The following is a 25,990-nucleotide window of genomic DNA, read 5'->3' as shown; positions in this document are numbered from 1 at the left end:
TACTCCTTTGCATAGACTTGAGATAAGATTTTTTAAATAAAATTTGATAACTCTTATGTTATCCCACAGTTCTTTGAGATAAAATGAATTGAATGTGCCTAAACATTTTATTAGACAAATTAACTATATTCCAATTTCTTTCCTTTAAATCTCTTGAGGGTATTAAGGCAGCTTTGATGATCAGAACTTTTTACATTGTAACTATAGATACATTGTAGTAATAAAATACATGTGATTAAAGCATTATAAAAACAAAGAACAAGTCTAGTTTGATACATTATAAGTTACTCTAAATACAAATATTTCATTAAACCATTTTTACTTCATAATCCTTTTTAAACTCCACACAGCAAGACAGGAAACTGTTCGACATGAAATTGGAAAGTTGCTATGGGTAAATCTAAAGACAATGCAGATATTGTAATATAAGCTAGTTATAAATTTTAATTGGCGTTTATGTTACATATTATCAATTGAAATGTTATTACATGATTGTATATTTTTTTATTCTAATAATTATGTGTAATAATTTGCTTAAATGGACTTCCAAGGTAATAAAACAATTTGATATACGTTTTTTTTAAAGAATATATTTGTATATTGAATGTTATATTAAGACTTGTTTTGGATTTAGTAGTTATTATTAGCCCCAATTTTTAATTTTCAGATATGATATATCAGCTGCAGCCTAAATGAATATACTTAACTAATATATTTAGGCTGTCCGGTAGGATATAAGTCGGAAAAAATGAACTCTCGGCCACACATAGCCGGTTCATTTTTGAACAACTCATTAGCGATCCGTCAGGAAATTCAGAGGTTCGAAAGCGTCCATCCGTCTATATATGCAATCTATGATCTGCTTGATTTACTCTCAGATGGAGCTGTAGCCGAACAGATTAGGGACCATGTTGTATGTATTGAAGGTAAGAATTTATTATTTTTAAAATTCGCTCGAATAACGAAATGCAAAACTGACGGCAAAATATTTAGATAATTGTCTCATCAACAGTAAGTTGATCTAGCTCAACGGCATAGGATAAGTTAAAAATAAAAATATTTTTGAGATATACACTGAACAAATATTTTTCACGTTGTTTAAAGTCTTTACTATCTAATTTACAAAATTATTGTCTCTATTTAGAATCAGGTATTTTTTTATTAAAGCGGTATTAATAATGTGTTAATTAACGAAATTTTTATATTAAACTATACATCAAATTTACTTAAATTAATAAAACTTAACAGCCTATATTGGTATACTGGTGGCAGCCAACACTGGATTTGGCACATTAACCTCAGAATCGTAGTAATCTTTTTGGACATTAAAATTACTCTAAGATTCTATCGAATTTAAGCAGTTTCTCCTAACAATTTCACCGATTGGTACCTAAAGTTTGTATAAATGTGGACTGTCCATTACCTGACCAGGCCCCAATACTTTTTAACATGATTGAAAACCATGACATTTCAGCCAAAGGTTTAGCAGATTTATTAAAATAATGCTCACTTTTCTAAACTTTAGTTTTTTCAGAACATTTTCACAGACTTTGAGCTATAATAAATCAGCTGACCCAGGTAATTTGGTTTTGCATATGCGACTCATGAGTAACTCAGATAGAGAATAATTGATAAATTTTAAAGGTGTATTACGATATTGTAGCAAAGCCTCGAATATATCTTTTCCCTCAAGATTTGGGCTTCTTGGCATAATTTTAAAATTTCAGTTTTTAGCAAATTCCTGCATTGAAACACTGTTGAAAATAATATTATCACATACTAAAATTTCATCATCCAAACTTTGCAAAAACACCCCGGCATTCGAATATTCTTTGTGCGGGTAACCGGCACCAAAAAGGTCTACTTTGAGAATGATGACGATTATAATTACTGACAACATCATGGGGGTGCTGTAGATAAACCATCCTAGTAAGATCATCCACGGTTTAATACCTACCGTCCGATTAGTTCCTGTAATAAAAACAGGTATAATAAGGATCAATTTTTCAATTTACATTAATAGAACTAATAATGTAATTTAAGAAAGGATTTTTAAAAAAGCATTGAAGAATTCCTCACGACGAATAAAATAACATTATAACTTAAGTACTCACAACATTATACACGACGATCAAAATCATCTTCACTTAGCTCATGTACTAGTTTGATTTTAGGTATGATAGGATAGCTATGATATTTGTGTAATTTTAAAATGTTGCGAATAGTACTTTTAGACACGACAGATCCGGTAGCAATTTTTTGAGCAGATGTATTAGGTTCCATCTTAACATGACCCAACACTACAATTTCTACCACTTCATTTCTTACTGGATGCTGAACTTCATTTTTTCTGTTTTGTACTGACGCTGTTTCTTGAAACTTTACTTTACTAGACTTACCCTTTTATTCGGATAGTTACCATTAAGAGCATGTGCTGGGACTCTAGCAGACTTATTTTGTTAATAATAAAGACCCACCAACTCAATTCTTTCTTGCAACGTATAAATCATTGTTATCAATACTATTAATATCACCAGGATTAGATTAAACAAATACTTCGTGCTAATGTTGTTATTGCTCACACCTGAATAATTAAAAAAAAATAAATAAAATTTATGCAGGAAACAAAATTGCAAGATTTTAACTTTTGAAGAATGTCAGCCACCTTTATTCATATTTCTTGAAAACGAATTATTAAAATAAGTAAATAAACATAGAGTTATGTAGAGAATAAAATTACCTTTAATTTAAGTTATCATTCGACCCCTATTCCCATTTAAATTGACATTGCATGGAGGCTCTGAGGGGTGAGGGATGTCGTCAGAGATACGCAATTTCTGTCAATAAATATCCTCCTCAATATTAAACTTGACGTCTTCAGCCGTTTTTAGCTAAACAATTTATTTTTCAAGACTTCCGGGTGGACTATTTTGTTTCAGACACCCTGTATAGGTCTTCCTATTTAAAATAATAGTACTAAATACTGACAAAATAGCTCCCACATAAGTTATGGGTACTACAAAAGTGCTTCTTATTAACCCTTATGCATTATTGGGCTATCCCATATCAAGTGGATTGCGTTCAGAACATTGATGCCGTTACATTGCTAAAGCTATGGCCTCAGGTGATCTGCAAGTCTGGATATAACAAGCATGTATTTTGTAATAGCTTATACAGCACATTAAGACTCTTAAATGTACGTAGTGCGGCATATTTTTCGTAACCTCTAAAAGTACTTTCGAGATTCCGTTTGACGTTTGCGTCAATCCTTTGGTATTGTACACATGCTTCTCTTCAATTTACATTATAAGCAACAAGCCAGTATTTAATCGAATTTGGCAAGCACATTTCATGACATGATTTTAAATAACTTTTGTGATTGCATGAGTTCATTGAGCTGGCACCCCTGTCGAGAATCTATAATCGATTCTTATGCTTAAATACGTTGAAAGAAAAAACTTATTTTGAAATCGATCAAACACTCTAACAAAAATTTGTATTGTTTTTACAAGCAATAGTCAAGACTACAAGACAGTTCTGAGAAAAGTCTGGTTATATATATTAAAATATGTTAAAACAATTAGCATGCTGTATTTATCAGTTACTTACCTTTGCGCCGTAAATAACAAACAAGGATTATTTTATTATCTTACATTTTTTTCCTTCACATATTGCATCATTTCATTTGCTTAGATTGATCGGTGAGATTTCAATTATCTCTTTGAGTTTAGTGACATACAGTTTTATAAGGCGTTCCCTTTAAAAAGAGTATTTTTAGTCTTTCCCTTATCTGGAAGTATCTTCCAAAGTATTGAAAGGAAGTACATAAATTTAAGGACTTTATCAGTTCAAATTATGTTTAGCTACAAGAAAAAAAATTAAAATTTAGATATTTTTTAAGCCAAAAAATGTAAGCAGACTGATCCTTTTCTCTAAAACAATTAATGGGACCGAATTTATTAAAATTATACAAGATGTCCAGTCATAGTATACATGATGTTAGTACTTTTTGACAATAGTGGCAATGTTTTCGTCAATTAAATAAAGGGATAATTAAAATTCTAAATCTTTTTTTCCGTAACCTATTATTGTTTTTTAATAAAAACCGTGAACATAATTTAATTATATAATTAAGGACTTTATTCAGCAAAAAAAAATATTACAGACTCTTGTAATAATATCTCGCCTAGGATTCAGTTTGACCAGAGAGAGACTGCTTCAAGCAACTACCGTCCAGCCGTCTGTTCAGCTAACCTAGGTAAAATTAATACTAAAGCTAATTTCTAGAGTTACTCTATATAAATGTTTTCTAATTGAATTGGATACGAATTTTGCTAACTAGCTATATCTCATCTCTGGAATTTATTTGCTAACTGGACATGTGTAACAAAAAAAAAACGCATTGCAAATATGAAAAATCATGCTTTAATAGTACCTAAACGTGGTGTTTTACAAACAACATACATTTACATTTTTTTGGCGGTAAGTTTAAACCATATAATGCTTTGCTAATTAGTAAGGCAATGATTTATAGGAAAGCAAAATATGTGCAATATATTTATTGGGGATATTAACATTAATGTTTTGGAGGAAACTGATATGAATGTAACTAAGTATTTAAGTGTTATGTCGCAAAATGGATATATGTTGTGCATAAATCAAGCAACAAGAGAAACCCACAATTCTAAAACAACACTTGATCATATAATTTTAAAAATAGATCAGTTTGATTTAAGAAAAAACTCTATCTTACCATTAATTTTTAAAACTAATCTAACAGACCATTATCCTATTGGGCTATCTATTAAAAATGTAACAAAAAATATTGCCAAGTTTAATAGCATGCAACGGAAAGCAAATATAAATTACACAAATTTAGAAAATGATCTGGCTAAAGAAATATTGGAAGAAGTGTTTACAAACAACAATATAGAAGAGCCATATACCTGATTTAAAAATAAAATTTTATATTCTCTAAGGAAACACACGTATATTATAACACTAAATAGCAAAACAAGAAAACGTAAGCCTTGGGTAACCCAGGGTATTATTAATTCTATAAATCAGAGAGATAGCATGAAAAAATCTTTAAACATAAACCATAATTTTGCCGATGAAATAAAATATAAAAAATTTAGGAATAATTTAACTAAGGTAATGAAATTGGCAAAAAATAATTATTATAAGCTAAAATAATTATTATAGATGAATTCAAAAATGACTACAAAAAAACATGGAAAATTATTAATGAGATTACCAACCATCAAAAAAAAGCGCCCCAAAATAATTTCAAAATAAAAGTAAATAATGACATAATAACAGATGAAGTAACAATTAGTAATACCTTTAATGAGTTTTTTACAAATGTAGGTTCAAAAATTTAAAAAAATATCAATAAGAATTCATCGAGTTTTAAAGAAAAAATTTAAATTAATCCTAACTCCATGTTTCTTTTTCCAGTTAATACAAATGCACTTATAATGCACATTAAAACATTAAAAAATAACTCAGCACCAGGGGAAGATAAAATTTCAACAAATTTAATTAAAAAAATACATGTTCATATTTTAAAACCTTTAGTTTACTTAATAAATTTGTCATTTTCAACGTTTAACTTACCCTCTGATTGGAAAGTCTCTCTGGTATCTCCTATATATAAATCAGATAATCGTGATGAAACTACTAATTATAGACCCATTTCTCTCATTAATAACTTTGCTAAGATATTTGAAAAATGTTTAAACTAGAATAATGAATTTCCTGGAAAAGAATAATCTTTTATATCAAAAGCAATATGGTTTTCGAGTTAAAAAAAATACGGAGAAAGCCGTATTTGATTTAGTTAATAATATTAACATTAATCTACAAAACAGAAAAAAAAGTTTAGCAGTTTTTATGGATCTTTCGAAAGCCTTCGATACCGTTTCACATGAAATTCTCTTTAACCGTTTAGAAAAAATTGGTATTCGAAACGGACCTCTTATTAAAAAATTATTTATCAGGTAGAAAACAATTTGTTAAGATTAATAACACAATGAGCTCTCCTAAATACATTAAAACCGGAGTCCCACAAGGGACAGTGCTGGGATCAGTACTCTTCCTTGTGTATATTAATAGTATAGGAAGCTTATTGGACGACTGCGAAGCTATTTCGTACGCAGATGATACTGTATTATTGTTTTCTGATAATTCTTAGAAGAGAGTCTTTAAAAAAGCCGAAATTGGCCTTAGTAAAATGTATGAGTGGCTCAACAATAGTCTTTTAAGTTTAAACTTTAATAAAACTTATTACATGAGTTTTTCCGCAACGTCAGTAGATCAACCACCGCCCACAGAGATTGTTATTCATAATAATGACTGCTTATCGCATAATGATGCATGTAATTGTATCAAAATAAAAAAAGTTGAAAAAATCAAATATCTGGGGGTTATACTGGATCAGTATCTTAAATGGGAGGAACATATTGCATTCGTTAATAAAAAAATTAGGAATATTTTCTATAAATTGTATCAGGTACGTGAAATCCTAAATATAAAAATGTTAAAAACTTTATATAACGCACTTATAGAATCCAATTTAAGGTACTGTATTATTATATGGGGTTGCGCGTATAACAATACTATAAAGAAGTTGTTAATCACTCAGAATTCTGCACTAAAAATAATATTTAAAAGACCATATAGATTTTCAACTGGTGAACTATATAATAATTTAAATTTACTAAGTGTCAGAAATATTTATATCCATTCCACTTTAAACTAGGTCCATACTACATTATCACCAATTAATAGGGATTCTATCAACTATCTCACAAGAGCAACAAAAGAGATAATTATGTTTATTCCATTTAAACGTACAAATGTGACACAAAGATTTGTAACCTATTATGGACCAGTTCTTTTTAACACACTGCCTGCTGAATTGAAAAAATATTATAATTATCCAAAAATTTTCAAAGCCAAAACCAAATAATTTTTATTGAAAAATTAAACATTTTTTGAAACGTTGTTCGGAGTGTGTGGATATTGGGTTATTTTAGTGCATATTAGTCGTAATTTTTACTACCTTTTTGTTCTCTCGCCTGTTTTCCGCCTGCATAGCGGCCGGGCTGTTGCCGTTCTTAACCTCTTAATATCTGTAATTTTGGAAGAGGAAATCTGCACACAAGGTATGTCATTAGATGGCCTTAGGCCGATTCCTCTTCTTGGATTTTTACATTAGGTATATAGGTATTTAACGTTATTTTTCTTCTCATGAAATAGGGTTGTTATCTATTTTTATTTGTACCTATTTTTCCTATGTAACAATAACACTTTTGTATATAACTTTATGTAATATATTTGAATTTGAATGTTATACGAAAAGATTTTTTGAAGAAGTGTAGCGGCGATGAATGGAAATAATATTTTTGTGCCTTATATTAATATTGTGGATATCCGTCCTAAAAATTATTCTGTTGTTCAAATAAGGTGGTGGACTTTTGTTGTATTATTTTATAAGACAGTGTGATGGAGTGAACAAACCTTCGAGCTCTCATATTTATCCATTCTGTCTCAGTTATTTTATGAGTTATTGGTTTAAATCTTCGTATTCCGTGGATAAGACGAAGACAAGACTTCTGCATTTCCTGTATGCGTGTGCTGTCAAAAGCGGTAATGCATGGTCCGTATATGGTATCACAAAAACTAAAGTGTGAGAGCACAAGTGAATCACATAGGATAATTTTTAATTCTTTGGGCAAAAAATATCTATTTTGAAAAATCGCTTGTAGGTTAATAAAACCCTTTTGTAGACACTTATTAATGTGTGAAACGAATTTCAAATCTTGATCTATAATCAACCCAAGATTTTTTACTTCGGCCTTAAATTCAACACGGTCAATTATTAATGGATATTAAGTGAGAATAATAGGTTTGAAATTTTTTTCTATTCGCTTTACTTCCAAATATTATACCTACTGTTTTATTATTATTTAGTTTTAAACAATGTTTATTTGAGAACTTGGCGATTCTGCTAAAGTCATAGTTAATAGGTGCCACGGCCTGCTCGCTTTCCTCCCAACTAAATGATAAGTACCCTTGTGTATCATCGGCGAAGCTTTGATGTAAGCACGATGTTAGTGTAGGTGGAAACTTAAAGATGTAAATTAAAACGAATCTCGGTTCCAAAACAGAACCTTGAGCCACGCCTTTTGTTACTTTAAAAAAGTTTGACATAACCCCCGCATTTTCCACCGCTTGTTCCCTGCCAGTAAGATAATTGCTAAGTAATTCTTTCGACCCTTGCGATAACTCTATGTAACTTAAGATAAATAACATTAAATCATGATTCAAGGTATCGAATGCCCTCGAATAATCTAGTAAAAAAAGGACAGTTATTAATCTTTTATCAGTTGATTTTATTATGTCATCTGTAATGCTCAACAACGCAGTGTTACAACTGTGACCCCTTCTATAACCCGACTGATTCTGGGGCAGAATCTTCGTCGCATTAGGCAAATGAATAATTTTTGTTTTTTTCCACATACTTGGGAATACTCAATTTTTAATGCAGTGGTTCATAATATGCCAAAGATATGGCGGTAAAAATGGCACATACAAGTTGATGGTACGGATATTTATCCGATCGATTCCCGTGGCTTTACTTTTTACGCTTTTTATAGCGTTTAGAATCTCCGTTTTATTAATACAAGCAAAGCTAAAATTTGAGTGTTCTTTGAATCCGTTATTTTGATAAAAGTCCATTTGTTCTTGATCGGGTTGTAGGTCGGGAATTAAATCCATAAAATGGTTATTTATTTGGCTAACATCACTCAAAGAATCTGGAAGATTTAAGGCGCATTTTTTCGTAGTACCAACATTTAAGAGTTTTAAATAAGCACAAAGGTCCTTAGAGTTTTTATTTTCTAATTTAAAAAAAAATACTTTTAATTCCTTATAAAGTATAAGGAATTAAAAGTAGTTTTTAAAGAGGAATCATTTAACCTGCATTCCCATTTCAAAATAATTGGGGGATGACCCTACTATAGAGGATTGAAGATTTTCTGCATCAAAACTTGTCCCCCTAAGGAAAAAACTTGTTTTTGGATCATTCCGAAAAGTTCTTTCCCACCCTGTAATACTTTGCAATACGTTTTCGATGGGTCACCCTGTACTTAAGCAATTAATTTTTTAAAGCAGGAAGAGCTTTTTCAGATTTATGCCATCTTCTTCTGATTTATTGGACCAATAGGAAATAATAAGTTAAAATATACTTACTTGTCATTTGCACAAGAAGATTCTGCTTGAATAGAAGTCACAATAAACAAAGATGGGAAGAATAGCTGCGCTGCTCGTAGACAGTTTGTTGAAATGAAAGGCGGGTTTTTATTTTTTTAGCAATTATTTTATTTTCATATAGTTCTTTTTATTACTTATAACACCAAACAAAGCACTTTAGTGCCTTTCGCCAAATTTCAAATTAAGTACCCGGACATTTTTTGGGCATACGAGCCAGAATTAATAACGCTAAAAAGTTAAACATGGCATAAAACACAGTTAATATTTGTAAGAATATTAAGAAGTTTACATCAAAATGTGATGACGGATACTACAATATAGTTTCGAGGTAATTGAAGTTGATTTCGTGGAGCAGGTCAAACGAGTTCTTAATATTAGGTAAGAAGCAAACAGATGTTAGTAAAACTGACCAAGGTATAATAGGAATGTTGTGGTATAATAGGAAGGTTTGTGGATTTTTATTAAAATATATTTTTGTGGTTCGGAATGAAGAGTTCCTTCATATTCTTTTCCGTCATATTGTTTTTTTGTAATTAATTTATTAAAACGGCAAAGTGCCTTTCGCACTAGAGTGAGAAAATTTATTTCATTTTCATTATAATTGGATTTATTTAAAGCAGCCGAAAAAAAATTACTAAAATGTACATGGGAACATTTTGCATGCATAGAAGCCTGAAGGCAACTAAGCTACAAACGTTTAAATCAAATTTGAAAAACAAATTCTTGCACAAGTTCACAAAAGCACTTCGCTTGTTTTAATGACTTTATGGCCTGCAATACACAAACCAGCCTTGATTTAAAAAATAAAAGAGGATAAGAGCAAAACGGAGCATTTCCCTGTTTTGTGGTACTTTTTATGTTCTGCTTAAATAAATTATTAGGGGATATAACTAAACATTGCCTATATAGGGTGATTGATGGTTGATGGTACCTTAGACGTTTACGGAGAACGGAAAATAGAATTTTTTTGAAAATTTGGCATCATGGGTTTTAGCTAGTGATCTAACGATTAAAAATATATTTAACGATGCAGCGTTGCGGCTTATACCAAAAGTAGTAGCAACTTTGTTATTTTAAATGGAATACCCTGTGTATTATTTTATTTTCTCATCCGCTATCACTTTAAGATTGTTTTTGTATAAGGTGTTCCTATACCTATTTTTAGTGGTTTTCGAGAAGTTAATTATTTTCTTTATTTTTTGACCAAAACATAGCTCCAAATAAATTTTTATTACTACGGCACTGGGACGCGCAGAAAATTGAAATTATGAGCATAATTTACGGAAGTATTGTACATTAGTCTTCACTATAAAAAATTGTTCTACATTATACAGAATTGGTCAAAATTAGTGATTTTACCGCTAGATACAAAAATTGTGAAAAATGCACTTTTTTCAAATTGAAATCCCTTTCTAACGAGTTATCATGTTTCTATAGTATCCCATCCCATGTAGTTCGGTTTCTGAAATAAACGCAAGTTTCTGTAAAAATCGGAAAATTTTGACATATTTGGTTTAGGTGGCCATGAAAGGTCATGACCAAATAATGCTATGCTATTGACATTTGACAGTTACATTTAATTGATCATTAATAAAAATACACGTGGTCGTTTCTTTTAAAATAGCTACCTAAACACTAATTGAAATGAAAAGAAATAGTTATTCAAATCAAGTTTTGATGAACCTATTTATTATTCATGGGCGATGTGTTAAAATTGTAGCAAAAACATGCCGAAAGTTCAACGAAATGTACCCTAATTTACAAAAAATGGATAAAGTAACATTTATGCGAATACAAAATAACTTTATTCAATTTGTTTCATAACTTAAGAATCATTTAATTAGTTATCCTAAGATTATAAGTAATTTACAATAAATTTTCAAAATGATTGCCATTGACTTGTAAGCACTTCAAAATTCTGCGTTCTACAGCAAGGATCTTGTTGATCAATGCAATTGATAAGTCGTTGACGTAGTTCCTGTTTACCGGTGTCTTGTATACCATTTGCTTCAAATTATCCTAAAAGTAAAAATCAAATGGTGTAAGATCAGGTGATCTCGCAGGCCAATCCCATGGTTCCAAACGCCTAAACCAGCAGTCATCGAATTTTGTGAAATAAGTCACGTGTCACCTCCTCAGTTCACTCAAGCGGGTGCCTGAGGTATTTATGGGAGTTTAATGACCCGTCGTAAATGAAAAAAGCTATTTGATTATCTGTTAATAAATAAAAAACATTAAATCTAAATTTTTCTTGAAATCCCATTTCCTTAACCGCGTGTGGGTTTTGATTAGCCCAAAAATGTTGATTTCTTTCATTAAAAATGCCTGGCTTCATTTGTTTTTTTATTTTTTTTAGAAAGTTTGGATCGTCTTGAGTGCGTGTCAGAAGTGTCTCACAATATAGAACGCGACGTTCGTAATCATCCAGTTTCGGCTTATGTACTTTTGAAAATTTAAAGGGATGCATATTATTGTCGTCCAGAATTTTTTGCACAGAATAATAAGTTAGGCCTAAATCATCTGCTGCACTCCGGATGGAAGCTTATGGATATGCGTGAAAGTAGGGTAAAACATTCACGATGTTGTCCTCATCAGACGTTACAGGCGTTATAATTTTTAAGTTGTGAACCAAATTGTATAAAGTTATTTTGTATTCGCACACATTTTCTTTTAACCATTTTTTGTAAATTGGGGTACATTCCGTTGAACTTTCTGCATGTTCTTGCTACAATTTTGTCACATTGCCCATGAATAATAAATAGATTCATCAAAACTTCATTTGAATAACTAGTTCTTTCCATTTTAATGATTTTTTTTTTTTTATGGTAAACACAAGCACAAGAGGGAAGTCCTATGTCACTCTTGGAGTGGTGCTTGCGCGAAGATATTTGTGGGCATTTATCTTAAATCGCTGCAGGTTGTATGCGTCGGGAAATATGTGAGGTGGAAGCCCGTTCCACAAAGAAGATGTTCTCCAGATGAATGAGTCCCGATACAGCGACGTTCTTGGGGTAGGCAGGTGGACTCGATGTTGATGAGCCGCCACTGCTAGACGCGTCCTTCTTGCCGGAACAGCCCTGGGTGGAATTAGGCACGCCAGCTCAGAGGAGCACTTACCGTGGTAATAACGGTAGAATAAACAGAGATCAGCCACCTTTCTCCTGTGCTCCAGACTATCCAGACTCTTTGTCAGTTCTGGTTTGTCGATAAGACGAATTCAACGAAACAACTTCTGTATAGAATCTAGCAGCTTTAAACTATGCTTGGGTGCAGAGCTCCAGACATGCGGGCAATACTCGAGGGAAGGGCGTATTTGAGCTTTATAAAGAGTCAGCAGCTGTTCTGGTGTATACAGTTTTTTCATTTTGAAAAGCACTCCAAGTTTTTTGGAAGCTGCCCTGGCGATCTTGAGAGCTTGATTAGTAGTCCCTCATGCCACACTCTGTCAAATGCCTTGGAAATGTCAAGAGCGACTGAGCGGGACTCGCCATGCTTCTCCATGGCTTCCGTCCACAAGTGTGTGACGTAAGCCAGAAGATCACCGGTGGATCTAAGCTTTCGGAAGCCGTATTGATGATCGCTGATTAGTCCAGATGATTCCAGATATCTTAACAGTTGTTGGTTGACTGCTTTCTCCATAATCTTCGATATTACTGGAACTAGTGCAATCGGGCGGTAATTGGACGGCATCGTCTTCTTACCCTTTTTGGGTATAGCTTGCACTTGAGCAGTTATCCAGCTTGTTGGAAATAAGCCCTGTTTATACGATGCCGTGAACAGTCTACATAAGGGAGGAGTCAATTCGTCTGCACAACGTTTTAGTACTAGGGCTGGAATTCCATCGGGTCCAGAAGCTTTGTTGGTGTCTACGCTTTTAAGAATTTTATTTATAATTCGTTGGGGAAACGAAATTTCTCCCATCGATGAATTCACCCTTGGCAAATATGGCGGTGTTTTGCCTTGCGAGTGCAGAGTAGAATTGGACGCGAAGAGTTTACCCAGTAAGTTGGCTTTTTCCCTTGCTGTTACCGCGATAGAACCATCATCTGCTGTTAGGGGTGGCAAGGCCGACTTAGCAAATCCTTGACTAACGGCTTTCGATACCGACCAGAAAGATCTTGTTCCATTTGGGCAGTTTAGTAATTTGTTTTTGACCCTGTTGTTGTGACTCTCTTTGCATTCATCAATAATTCGCTTGCAGCTATTTCTGGAGGTTAAAAAGTACCTCCAATTTTCGGAGGAAGGATGTTGACGCCATTTGCGATATGCTGCGTTTTTAGTGTTTACTGCCTTTTTGCAATTCAGGTTGAACCATTGCTTGTTGTTTGATCTGCATTTAGTAGAAAAAGGGATATAAGCTTCCATTCCTGCCAAGATCGTCTCTGTAATTTGGTTTGCACATTCTGAGATGTTATTGGTTCTAAAGCAGACTTCTTTCCAAGGGAATGAGCGATAAAATTCCCGAAGATGGTTCCACTCTGCTGATTTAATAGTGCCATACCTTCCGCGGCATCGGAGGATCCTGCGTTTTAACATCCAACTGACAAGAGACTGTTATCAATTTGTGGTCCGATGTTTCTAGGGGGGCCTGTACTGATACAGTGTACGAGTCAGGGTCTGAGGCCAAGACCAGATCTAGGAGACTCGCGAACTCGCCGTCTCGATCGGGGATTCTGGTAGGTTCCTCCACAAGCTGCGTAAGCCCGCATATGGTGGCAAATAGCTCAGCTTCTCGTCCTTCATCGTCGTTCTTGTTGCAGAAGCGCAGCCAGTTGATATTGTGAACGTTAAAATCACCCATGACGATGATTTCTGCGCTGGGGTAGTCAATTTGCAGTTGGTTAATGCAATCAACCAGGTTCAAAAAGAGCCGCCTATATTGGGTGTCGCTTGGTGGTCTGTAGATACAGCAGATAAATTTCGTGGCTCCACTGGCTATTATTTTGAACCACATAACGTCGAAGTCCGCAGGTTCAAGCGTTTCCTCCCGCTGGCAATTCAAATCGCTCTTGACAAATACTGCCAATCCAAAGTTTAGTCGAAATCGGGTGTATAGATCGTATCCAGGATAAATGAGGTGAACATTTGTTTGTTGAAGGTTTCACCTTTGTTTCTGCCAATACCAGAATGTGAGGCTTATTTGATTGCAGGTGTTGGTGTACTGCATTAATATTGGTGTTTAGGCCTCTGATGTTGCAGAAATTGATTTTTAGGCTTTTAAATCCGCCTGATGGACCCCCCCGACCAGCCTCCGCCCGGAGATATGAATGGGAGGCTAGTTTACCTCCGGAAAGTTTTGGTCGTGAGGGCGCCATCATGCATTAATTTTACTACTCCATTTCCCCTTTGGAAACCGGACACATCGACATGGCGGCGAAACGTGAGTTCCATGGAACCACTTCACGCCGCCTAAGTCCTATGTGGTGGTATTGAACCGGGCGATGCAAGTGGACAACATCTACCACCAAAGAGGTTGCTCTTTTAGTCGCCTTTTACGACAGGCAGAGCATACCGGAGGGCTATTCTACCCCGGCCCTCCCCGGGGAAGGTCACTATTTTAAAAAAACACCCAAGCGTATTTACTATTAATCAACTAAATGTAACTGTCATACATCAATAGCATGACACAACAATAGCATTTTTGCGTCATGACCTTTCATGGCCACCTAAAGCAGATATGTCAAAATATTCCAAGCAATTTTTACAGAAAATTGCTTTTATTTTAGAAACCGAACTACTTAGATATAGGAACATGATACCTCGTTAGAAAGGGATTTTAATTATTAAAATATTCCTTTTAAAATAACAAAGTTGCTACTAGTTTTTGGTATAAGCAGCAACGCAGTCTCGCTAAAAATATTTTTAATCGTTAGATTACCATCTAAAATCCATGATGCCAAATTTTCAAAAAAAAATCAATTTTTTGTTTTTTGTAAACGTCTAAGGTAATCAACCATCAATCAACCTGTATATTTACAATTTATACATATTTAAATGAAAATCATAGATTAAAAATAATCATGTTTATGCGACTTACTGTCATACACCTAATCTAATATTCCTATTTATACAAACAAACCAGTACAAAAACAATACAACAAAACATTAAACCGTATACGTAAAATCTATTGAACCATATATTTCCTAGCACAATAAATTGCAGGATGACTCGCATTAAATATTATTATGGTACAAACAACATAAACGAAACCAACTTTTGTAGTGGAATCCTCTCCCCGTGCCTTTTAATGGAGGTAAGCTGATAAATACGTAATCCTTCAGTCTGTAAGTACGATATAAATTATAAAATATAACAATAAAACATTTTATCTTTATGGTGGTGTAACCGAATATCGGACATTGAAAAGCAATATTTTAACGGTTGCGCCATCTATCCGGCTTGTGCTTTATTAAATTTTTTGTGCAGCAGGCTTATAAATTGGGGTTCGGACTTCCATACACAGATGGCAACAGTTGTACTTATTCGGTTACGGATTTAATAAAGCGCTTAATTAAAGGCTTGGATTGAAAATAGTAGCGCATATAGGACCTTTACAAGGTTGTATAACCACAAAATATATCTGCTATTTTTTAAACGTCTCAGCGCCAACCGTGACGGTTAATCAAGATAAAAAAAAATATTCTTATTATGTGTGATTTCCTTGTATTGAATATTAAACCTAAAATTGAAGACAAACATTTAGTTATTATTATTTTAAAATGTAAAAAGTAAACACCAAATTTGATATGAAGAAATTACTGAATAAAATTTTAAAATTTTTAAACATTTAGGATTTTTTGCCTTTTTGGTTGAGATAGACAGGAAATATTCCTAAAGTGAGAATAAGCCGACTTAAAGCAACCAACCTTATTCCTTATTGCTTCATTTAAAGTTAAAGAAAAACTTGAATTTTCTACAAATTTATATTAATTTTTTAACGTATTTCTTTAAATATTTATATTCGTAGGATTTTGCAATACTAAATTCTGAATTTGGAAGGGTTCTTACTTTGGTTGTTAGAGAGAGCTTTCACAGTGCATTTCTGCCGGTTTAAAATGGCCATAATATCTTTTACTCTTAAAAATTCATCAATTTCTTTAAGAATATTACATAAATATCTATAAACACTTCTGTAAATATCTGCCCAAATTCATACAAATTATTTTAAACTTTAATAAAAAAATTGTAACCACCTTTTTTTTATAGATTTCTGTTTTTTTTTTAATTGACTGATGTTGAAAGTCTTTAATAAAGTGGCACATATGCTAACGGCAGCTTATCAGTCTGGAGAACATTAATTGGTGGTGGGTTGGCATGAATTATTCTAGAGATGCTTACCTTTTAAATTGTGGGCACCATCCAGTTTGGTGTGTTTATTTAAAGTGCAGTTGTAAGAAGATTTTACTGGCAAATTGGTTCTCACATAAACAAAAAGGATGTTAAGAAATATAACACATAGTAAAACACAAAATAAGCCTTAATCATTAACACTACTATATTATAAAAATATGCAATTACTGGTCAATGTTCATTGTGTAACCTTTCACTTAAATAAATAATTGTTGTAAAAATTATAAGACAGTTTCTTGTTAAAAGTATAACCCCTGAAATCAAACTCTATTTACCAAAGTTTTAAACATTAAAATAAATCAATAACCTGCTAGTATGTAACTACCCTTTGGTCAAAGATGATGGCAAATGGGAACAGCACCTGAGATGGCTCGGGATGGTCTTGGGATGGCTCTAAGATTTTACTTAAGAATTGGTTTAGGCCCCGGCATAAGACCCTAAAATTAACACGTGAAACCTCAAAAATGGCGGCCTTAAAAACCATGAGAAAACGTTTAACAACGAAGAGGAATCAAGCTTACCTCAAGATGTTGGAGGGTCTTTTATAAAGTGTATTAAAGCAATCTTTTACATTACATGGCTAGTGTCGCCATGAGGTAACTGAACACTTCACAACTTCTCTATATTTTTGTGTATTAACACAAAATACAAAAATATAGAGAAGTGGTAGTTGCATACAAACTGATAGAACTTCTTTTGACAAATCAGCTAGCGTCCTCTCGCTTGGCAACGGAAACTGTTGTAACTACCCTGACAGTTTGACATGCCTAATTGGACCAATCAAAATGGTAGAAAGGCGTGGCCAAATTAAGGCGGGAAATCAAATTCCATTTAATCTGACAATCTTATCATTTAATCGTAATATCTAAAGCAAACGCCTAATCAAAAAGGTTACTCAGAGAGAAAAGGGCCTTTTTGATTAGGTGTTAGCATCTGATATTGATATGAATAAAAATAAAACTTTTTAGCTTTATTTTACATATCTAAATGAGTTAATCTACTGCAATAATTAACAATAGTGTACGACATATCACAAATTGGACAAATTGATATAAAACTTTTTTTTCAATCAAGTTTTTCGGTAATACGTTTATTATTTAATTTTCCCGAAAAAAAAATACTTAAAATGATATACATAATATACAATGATTTATTATAACAGACATTATATAAATTAGAATTAATCTAAAAATGTTTTAAAATATTTTGTTAGTACTGAACTACCCTAATTTTAAACAGATTAAAAAACGTCGTCAAGATTTTTGTTATATTCTCTCATCATACGTCTAAAGGCATTCCCATTAGGTTAATAGTATCCTCATTTTAACACATAGATTCAATAGAGGATGAATTATCCTTATTTAATATGTACTTGTATCTGTTTCTTAAAGAATGATTAAACAGATTTTAAAAACTACTTAAAAAATATATAGCATTGGAGTATTATCTAATGAAACAATGTATCCATTTACAAAGCAAAATAAACTCTTTGCAAATGAACACAACGTTTTAGTATAAACATATATCACTTACATAGTATATATTTGTTGGTCTCTTATAATACTAACAGCATATCCTTGGACTATAATAATAATAAAAACATTAATTCTGATCCGTTCCGGGTGCTCAAGTTCCTTAGTCTCTATACCTATGTCTCGTCTTAGTGAACACATACGACGATGAAATAAAATAAAAAAATAGGCAGTGCAAAACTTATAAATCAATTCACTAAATGATTCATGTAAAAAAAGAAGATAAGACAAAATAAATGTTTAAATAAATATGTATTTTAGTGTAAAGCCAGCAGTATCAGCATTATTAAAATTTGTGGAGAGAACTGATCAAAAGAAATTCTATGGCTCAAAGTCTTAATAAAAAACAACGCTCTCCGTGTTTTTCTTGTAATAGGAACTGAAGGAAATTAAAAAAAAATCATTTATTACTATGTTTCTTCAGAACCATTTAAAATATAATATCTACTCTTACATAAAGGATATTTACAGGTAAATTTCAATCAATTTTTTAATTGTGGAAAAGGAAATGAGAGGTCAAACATTTTGTAATATACATCAAAATGGTCTAAGGAACATTTAGCAAAATAGTTTTTTTCACCTTATAAATTTTTATATATTTATATTTTCATACGGAATAGATACTACCTTTAATATTAAGATACCAACGAAGTAAAATAAATATTTGGGTACAAAAAATCATGCCAGAACAGCGTTTTATGCTACTTGCACATTTTGTCGAAATAACGCAGATTATAATTTTTAAATTCTAACGCAATATCGCATTTTCTGTGGTTCCATCCGAACAATTGTGATTTAGTGTTTATTCAATAAAAATGGAAAGACTACATTTAACTCGAGAGGAAATGCTAAGACCAGTCGGAATGCTTGAGGCAGGAACAAGTCAAAGAGACGTTGCAAGAGCTTTGGATACATCTCCCAGTGTAATTAACCGTTTGTGGACAGGATATAGAGAGACAAATGAGTTAGAGAACGGCATCAAGGCCCGTCGCGAGTTACCACACCTGCCCAAGACCGTTTTATAACTTTGCAAGCTCAAAGAAATCCCACGGTAACAGCCTCTGTTTTGGTTCAGCAGCTCTCACGAGTGCATAACGTCGAGGTTTCAGGTTAAACTATTAGAAACTGTTTGCATGAGAGAGGACTTCATGCCAGAAGACCCCTAAGGGTTCCTCGGTTAACTTTAGGAAATCGACGTGCAAGATAACGTGGTGCCAAGAACATGTTAATTGGAATCAAGGAAGATGGGCCACAGTTCTTTTTACGGATGAGGCTCGATTTTCATTTTATCCTGATTCTGGTAGAATTCGTGTCTGGAGAGAGGAAAGTTGTTTGCGTCATGCCCGGGAAGTAGTAAGGCAACATGGTGGATCACTAATGTTTTGGGGTGGCATTAGACTTGACGGAAAAACGAACCTCATTTTTGTGGAAAATACAATGACTGGAATAAGTTATAGGGATAATATACTACTGCCTGTAATTGTTCCATATTTACGCGAAATGGGCCCAAATTCGTTGTTGCAACAAGATAATGCCCCACCACATCGAGCACGGCTTGAACGAATCGCTATTGAGGAAAATCAAATCAATCTTCTACCCTGGCCCTTTACCTCATCGGACCTTAATCCAATTGAGCATGTTTGGGATTGGTTAAAAAGGCAACTTCTTCAACGATTTGACTTTTTTCAAAGCGCTCTGGAGCTTCGTCTTGCTGTGACACATGTTTGGGAGGAGTTGCCCCAAGAATTAATTAATAATTTAATTTTAAGTAGGCCTAGGCGATGCCAAAGTTTTATTAATAATAGAGGTGGACCATCTGGCTACTAGTTTATTTTGTATTTGGTAAATTTTTATTTTTATATATTTTTTTAATAAACGGTAATAAATGGGATTTTGTTCTTTATTTTTATTTGGGCTCTAAATTATGAGTAAATTATAATCTACAAAAAAAAGTTAATAATTATATTGTTATTTTATTCGAATAATGTAAAAAAATTGCAATAATTAACTTTTTTCCAATCTTCTAAAAAATATTAACATATTTGTATGTGTTCCCTAGACCATTTTGATATATTCATAATAATCAAGTTAAATATTTGAAAGGTGAAACATCTTGATTGAAACCAACTGAATTTGATTTTATTATATTATATAGTTATACTAAAAATTGACAATACAAAACAATAACAGTAATAAATAAAATCTCCTGTCAATTTTGCCAAGCAAGATGGCCGACATACGATTCCGAGTTTCACCATACAAGCTTCATACAATTGAACTTGTTAACCTGAAGACCACACCATTTGGAAAGAAAGCCAAAAAGCAAGTTCTGGGTACCTCTTCGATGGATAATCCTACGCAGGCAGGTCAGTTTTACAAGAATTGACAATACAACATTGCCTTGCTTAGCTCTGAGTTGCAGCGAGTACGAAAATCAATCTAATCCCAAAAGGCAAAGTATTCAAATTACAGGAAAAACAATGGCAACAATCATAGAACAATATAATAAGGGGAAATAGAATTGCATCTTATTTCGCGGAACCATGTTTTGGCGCCCTCTGTGCGGCCTGTTGGGTTATTAAAGGAGTTTTAGCATAGACGTTTTTGAACGGACGGTATTTTATTATTACGTTGTTTTAGATAGAGCACCTTAAAACCTACCAAATAAACCCAAAACTTATCCAATTTTTATATAGTATATTTTACTGGATAGTAAACCAAGCAATATTCGAAGTATATAACCAACTATTTTAGTCGAACGATTATTTTCCATTCCAAGATTCCTTGCCGACCCTGTAGGTATAGTAAATAAATAAAACATCGAATTCCAAATAAACTTATTTATTTTATTACATGGGATCCAGGGATTCTCCACAATAAGGAAAACTTAAAAAGGCCTAAAATACTGCTATTCTGAGTGAACCTACCATAATTTTACCAAAGACAACAATTCATCCGCACTTTTATGGCCGAAAATTACATGAATAAAGTACTAAGAACAAAACAAGTAAAAAACAGAAGTAAACATTAAATGGATTCTACCTCTGGTTCTTTACAAGCCGTCTACGTATTAGAATTAAATATAAATTTTTTAACTTACCACTACTAGCACAATATCACTAAAATGAAGATCAAAAAAAATCGATAATTACAAATAAAGCACCTCAAAAGCCACAATAAAAACAATCACCAACCACCATCAAACACGCAAATCGCAAGAAAAATAACTAAAATGGTTGACCGTTGACCTTCCTTACTTCCTTTATAAATCATTAAATATCATTACCTGCATTATCGTGTTATGCAACTCACTCTGCATATAATGCCGTTGCTGCCATCTGTTGGCGAGGCGTGACATTATTTTCGTGAAATTAGAGTTTATTAAGGAGTGCCCAGACCCTGGCAACAACAGCCCGGTATCTAAAATGCGAATACGTAAAAGTTCATCCTTGAGCATGGCGTACATGACCAATGAAAAAGACGGACAGATCACAGAAAATTACCATTTAGAAAAGAAAGTTAAATGGAAGGAGCGTATCGGGTTGTTTTGAGGTTGTCCCATCGATCGACAGATGGATCGGAACGTAATTTTGCGATTTGTTTCAGAAGCTGTTTTGTTTCATTTATTCTCCGATAGATGAGGCATTCTGTATTTTTTAACTTGGGTTTTTTCCGATTAGCTTTCTGTTCTGGCTGCCATTGCCATCGCCATCCTTACGTCATACGTAATTTGGATTTTAATATTTTCCTTAAAGATATTTAATTAAGAGACTAAAGTAAAAAACATTATAAACTAATTATCCCCATTAATATTTAGTGTTCACTGTTCAGTGCCTGTCAAACGAGAGTGCTCCTCACAAAATAGGAATTAGCTACCTATTTATAAATCCAATAATCTCGGGTACTCTAGTGGTGTACTTTCTCGTGTGTTGTGTTACCTAAAACTTTACTTTTTAATATGGTTGTTAACTTTTTATTATTAACATTGGATTGGTAAGACCATTTCACAAAATGTCTGTTTATGGGTGACGTAAAGGCAAAACTTAAATACTATGTCCCAGACTGCACAGACCTATATTCTAACCGCTTCCTTTTTCCAAGAGGAATGCCAAATATATAGATAGCAATGGATAATTAATATTAAAAATCCTTGCTTAAAAACCATTGGTGAAATAATTCAAACAGAACAGTTTGTCTGTGTCAATGATTTTGCCCCAGAATTCATTCTATCCACAATCGGTCAATCGTCAGACCAAAACACCAAGTACCAAAGCACTAAGAGAGGCTAGGATGTCCCAGGTGATTCATTAAGGGTGTGACGGGGTAGCATATTTCAGGATCTGTAAAATATGTACTATAAATGTACTTGGATGTCGCCATATTTTCTAATTATTATTCATTTGTAGTACTGAACTTAATTAATTTTATGTCTAAAAAGAATATTGGTGTTTTTTTTTTAAATATAATATTAAATTAAAATGCTTTTGAATTACCACACCTACAATACCTTAGGAAGTTTCATTAATCCAGTAAAAAAATATATATATGTTGACATTTTTTTCCAACACTAAGTATCAAAGCACTAAGAGAGGCTAGGTTGTCTTAGGTGATTCATTAAGGGGGTGACGGGGTAGCATATTTCAGGATCTGTAAATTATGTACCATAAATGTACATGATTGTAGCCATATTTTTTTATTATTATTCATTTGTAGTACTGAACACAATTAATTTTATATTAAGAAAGAAGTCCATTCTGAAGTGGAGTCAATATAGTATTGAAAAGTTAGTAGGAGAAGTCTTTTCTCCATAAATAAAATGCTAATCCTCTAATTTCAGGAGTGATGCATTTCGGCAAGTGTTCTTGCTATCATCAGACTTGAGTTAAAATAACCACATGTATGTGTGTGTAAAATAACCATATGTATGTGTTAATTAACTCAAGTCTGATGATAGCGAGAACACTTGCCGAAATGCATCACTCCTGAAATTAGAGGATTAGCATTTTATTTTGGAGAAAAGACTTCCCCTACTAACTTTTCAAAATTAATTTTATGTCTAAAAAGAATATTGGTGTTTTTTCTAAATATAATATTACATTTAAATGCTTTTGAATTACCCCACCTACGATACCTTAGGAAGTTTCATTAAATAATTTTACATTAAGAATTTTATTGGATTAATAAAAATGCAGCCAGAACCGAAAGCAAATCGGGAAAACCCATAATAAAACATACAGTGCCTCTATCTATCGGAGAATTAATGAAACAACGTACGGCAAATCGATGTCGTGCCGCGCCATCTTTCGATCGAGCGGACAACTTAAAACAACTCGACACATTCGTTTTATTCACTTTCATTTCTAAAGGGGGATGTTCTGTGAGACAGATAGAAAAATCTCGTTAGTCGGAGAGAGAGAAAAACAACCTGATTCCAGTAAATTGTTTAAAATACAACGCCAAGAACAGCTAACGCCATCTAGGAGTTCTTATTTTTACAATGCCATTAACTAGACACTAGATGTCGCGATCAGTACTATTGATACAATATTAAATTATTACATTATAAAATAACTAAAAAAATCAATAAAAACGCTACAAAATATTGTTCAGAACGACTACACGACAGAAGCAAAGTTTATAGAATATACTATATGTTTTGAAAACTTTGGCAGAAGTCTTTAAGATATCTTATTCTGCTCTGTAGTCCTAAGGTCTTCGGTACAAACCCCAGCCACTGCATGATCGTTGGTGTAAGTCCGGATTAGCTTAAAAATGAACAGATTTGTAAAAAAATTATATATAAAAGTTCAGATTGGCTATATGACTAATATGCCAAAAAAAATTTAAGTAAAATCTCCTTCATTGATTTTCTTTATAATTATGTATTAAGGTATTCCTATATATTAAGGTGAAATTTCTAGCGCAGATATTTCAAAACCGCACCATACTTGTAATATGTATATAAAAAATGCAGAACTTACTGAATTATAACATTACTGAATTATTTACATTAAACAAAAAAATAAAACCGTCTATGGAACAGGACCGCCTGCTTGCTGTCTTTGCCCACATAGAGAACCATAACCCCCATATTTACAATTAATACGAAAGTTATAGCCGTTTAAATAACAGGGCAAACATAAACAGCTTGCGGTCTGCTCTAAGGTAGTGTACTTACTTATTAAAGAAACACGCAATTTGCTCTCTATATGTATAATTCATAATTAGATGTTATTGTGCACTTTCAATTACATTTAAAAAGGGCTGTACAAAGGGGCAGCGACGTTTTTAGCCCCTTTGAAATTTTCTTCAGCGTGCCTTTTTTAAGGACCACTTTGTTAAGGGCTTGATTTACAAGAGAAGTTTATTTGTTATTATGAGGCAAGGAAAACTAGTTTTTTAAAACAACATTAATGTAACAAAATATTGTTATAGACAAATGATGTTTCTAAAGTTACATAGATAAATATGCTATAAGTTAATGTACTGTTTCCGTGTCTTGTTTCTTTTATAATTTTCTGAAGAACATGGAAAATAGGTAAAGGAAATAGATTTTATGGTGATAGTCTAATCAAGTATTTTTTCATCAAAAATGTATATGACAGCATTAAGAATCTCAATAACTCTTTTAATTTCATTCTATTTATTAATTTTTTAATTTGTATAGATTTAAAATACGTATCTTATATATATGTGCCCATTCTGGCATTATTGTATTTTGGTTCAAGCCTTCAAAACTAACAAAACCAGCGATTTTCTAAATCCGAGGGGGCAACTTCTAAGAAATTGACACCAGGTGTGCTCTCGCCTCGCATGCCCACAGAAATCGGTGCTCTAATTCACCTGGACTTGTATAAATTGTCCGTCTTTACAAATCAGTTTGCTGACTTGTCTCAACTTTTTATTTACAAGAGAAAAAGTAAAAAATAGGGGAAGTGTTCAACGATGTACGATAACTAGAAACTGAGAGCAATTTTTTTTATTCAAGTAAGAATCATTACTAAAATACTTATAGAGAAATGTTCGGTTTTTATTATTTTTTTTAACTATAATTTTGGTATACATTTTTAAAAGAATAATTTTCTATAAAATTATATTAACTACTTAATATAAATGAGTTATGCAGATAAATGTAATTACTAGTAAATCGAAAATGGCACAGAGATAAAAGTACTTCAGTTTTTTTCATACCTTTATACAAGAATAATAAGAATGATTTACAAAAACTACTTCTGGATTAAAGGTGTTTTTTAGTTCTTTACTAATTCAAATCCAGATTAAAATTTGTCTCTGATCTCATGATTGTCCTTAAACATTATGTCATCTACATGGGCAGACGTTTTCGTATTTTGACTTCACAAAACGGGTTTATCTATACACGGTTGGTCAACTCAGGTCTTGGGTGCGAAAATCAATGTAATAACTTGCATCTAAGTCATTCAAAAGTTAAAAAGAACTAAAGCATTTCTCTTACTTCCCTCTTAACTATTTTTGGTTCGAACCAAATTAAAAAACGTAGAGAAGGGCGAGAGAGTCTTTTTAGCTACTTTAGAGCCTTTTCTCCAAAATAGAAAATACATTAAACAGATATTCTAAATATCGAAAATATATTCCGCGGACCAAAAAATTAATTGTATAAAATGGTGGTTAATAGTTTAGAGCGTTGAGGAAGTTACACTGATAATTTTTTTTTTTTATGGTAATCACAAGCACAAGAGGAAAGTCCTATGTCACTCTTGCAGTGGTGCTTGCGCGAAGATATTTGTGAGCATTTATCTTGAATCGCTGCAGGTTGTATGCGTCGGGAAATATGTGAGGTGGAAGCCCG

At 32.8% G+C, this 25,990-nt stretch overlaps 1 protein-coding gene across 1 annotated transcript in view; it reads left to right on the top strand.

Annotated features, from left to right (window-relative positions):
• The window catches only part of LOC126735774 (centaurin-gamma-1A), a 293,447-nt gene that overhangs the window by 12,563 nt on the left and 254,894 nt on the right, over positions 1 to 25,990 (top strand). Inside the window, exon 2 of the mRNA XM_050439880.1 lies at positions 668 to 926. Within this exon, the coding sequence (XP_050295837.1) occupies positions 749 to 926 (178 nt within the window). The 5' untranslated portion in view covers positions 668 to 748. The remainder of the gene's footprint in view (positions 1 to 667; positions 927 to 25,990) is intronic.

Source organism: Anthonomus grandis, chromosome 4, assembly GCF_022605725.1.
Source record: "Anthonomus grandis grandis chromosome 4, icAntGran1.3, whole genome shotgun sequence".
Classification (NCBI taxonomy): Eukaryota; Metazoa; Arthropoda; class Insecta; order Coleoptera; family Curculionidae; genus Anthonomus; species Anthonomus grandis.
This window is presented reverse-complemented; position numbering and strand designations above follow the sequence as displayed.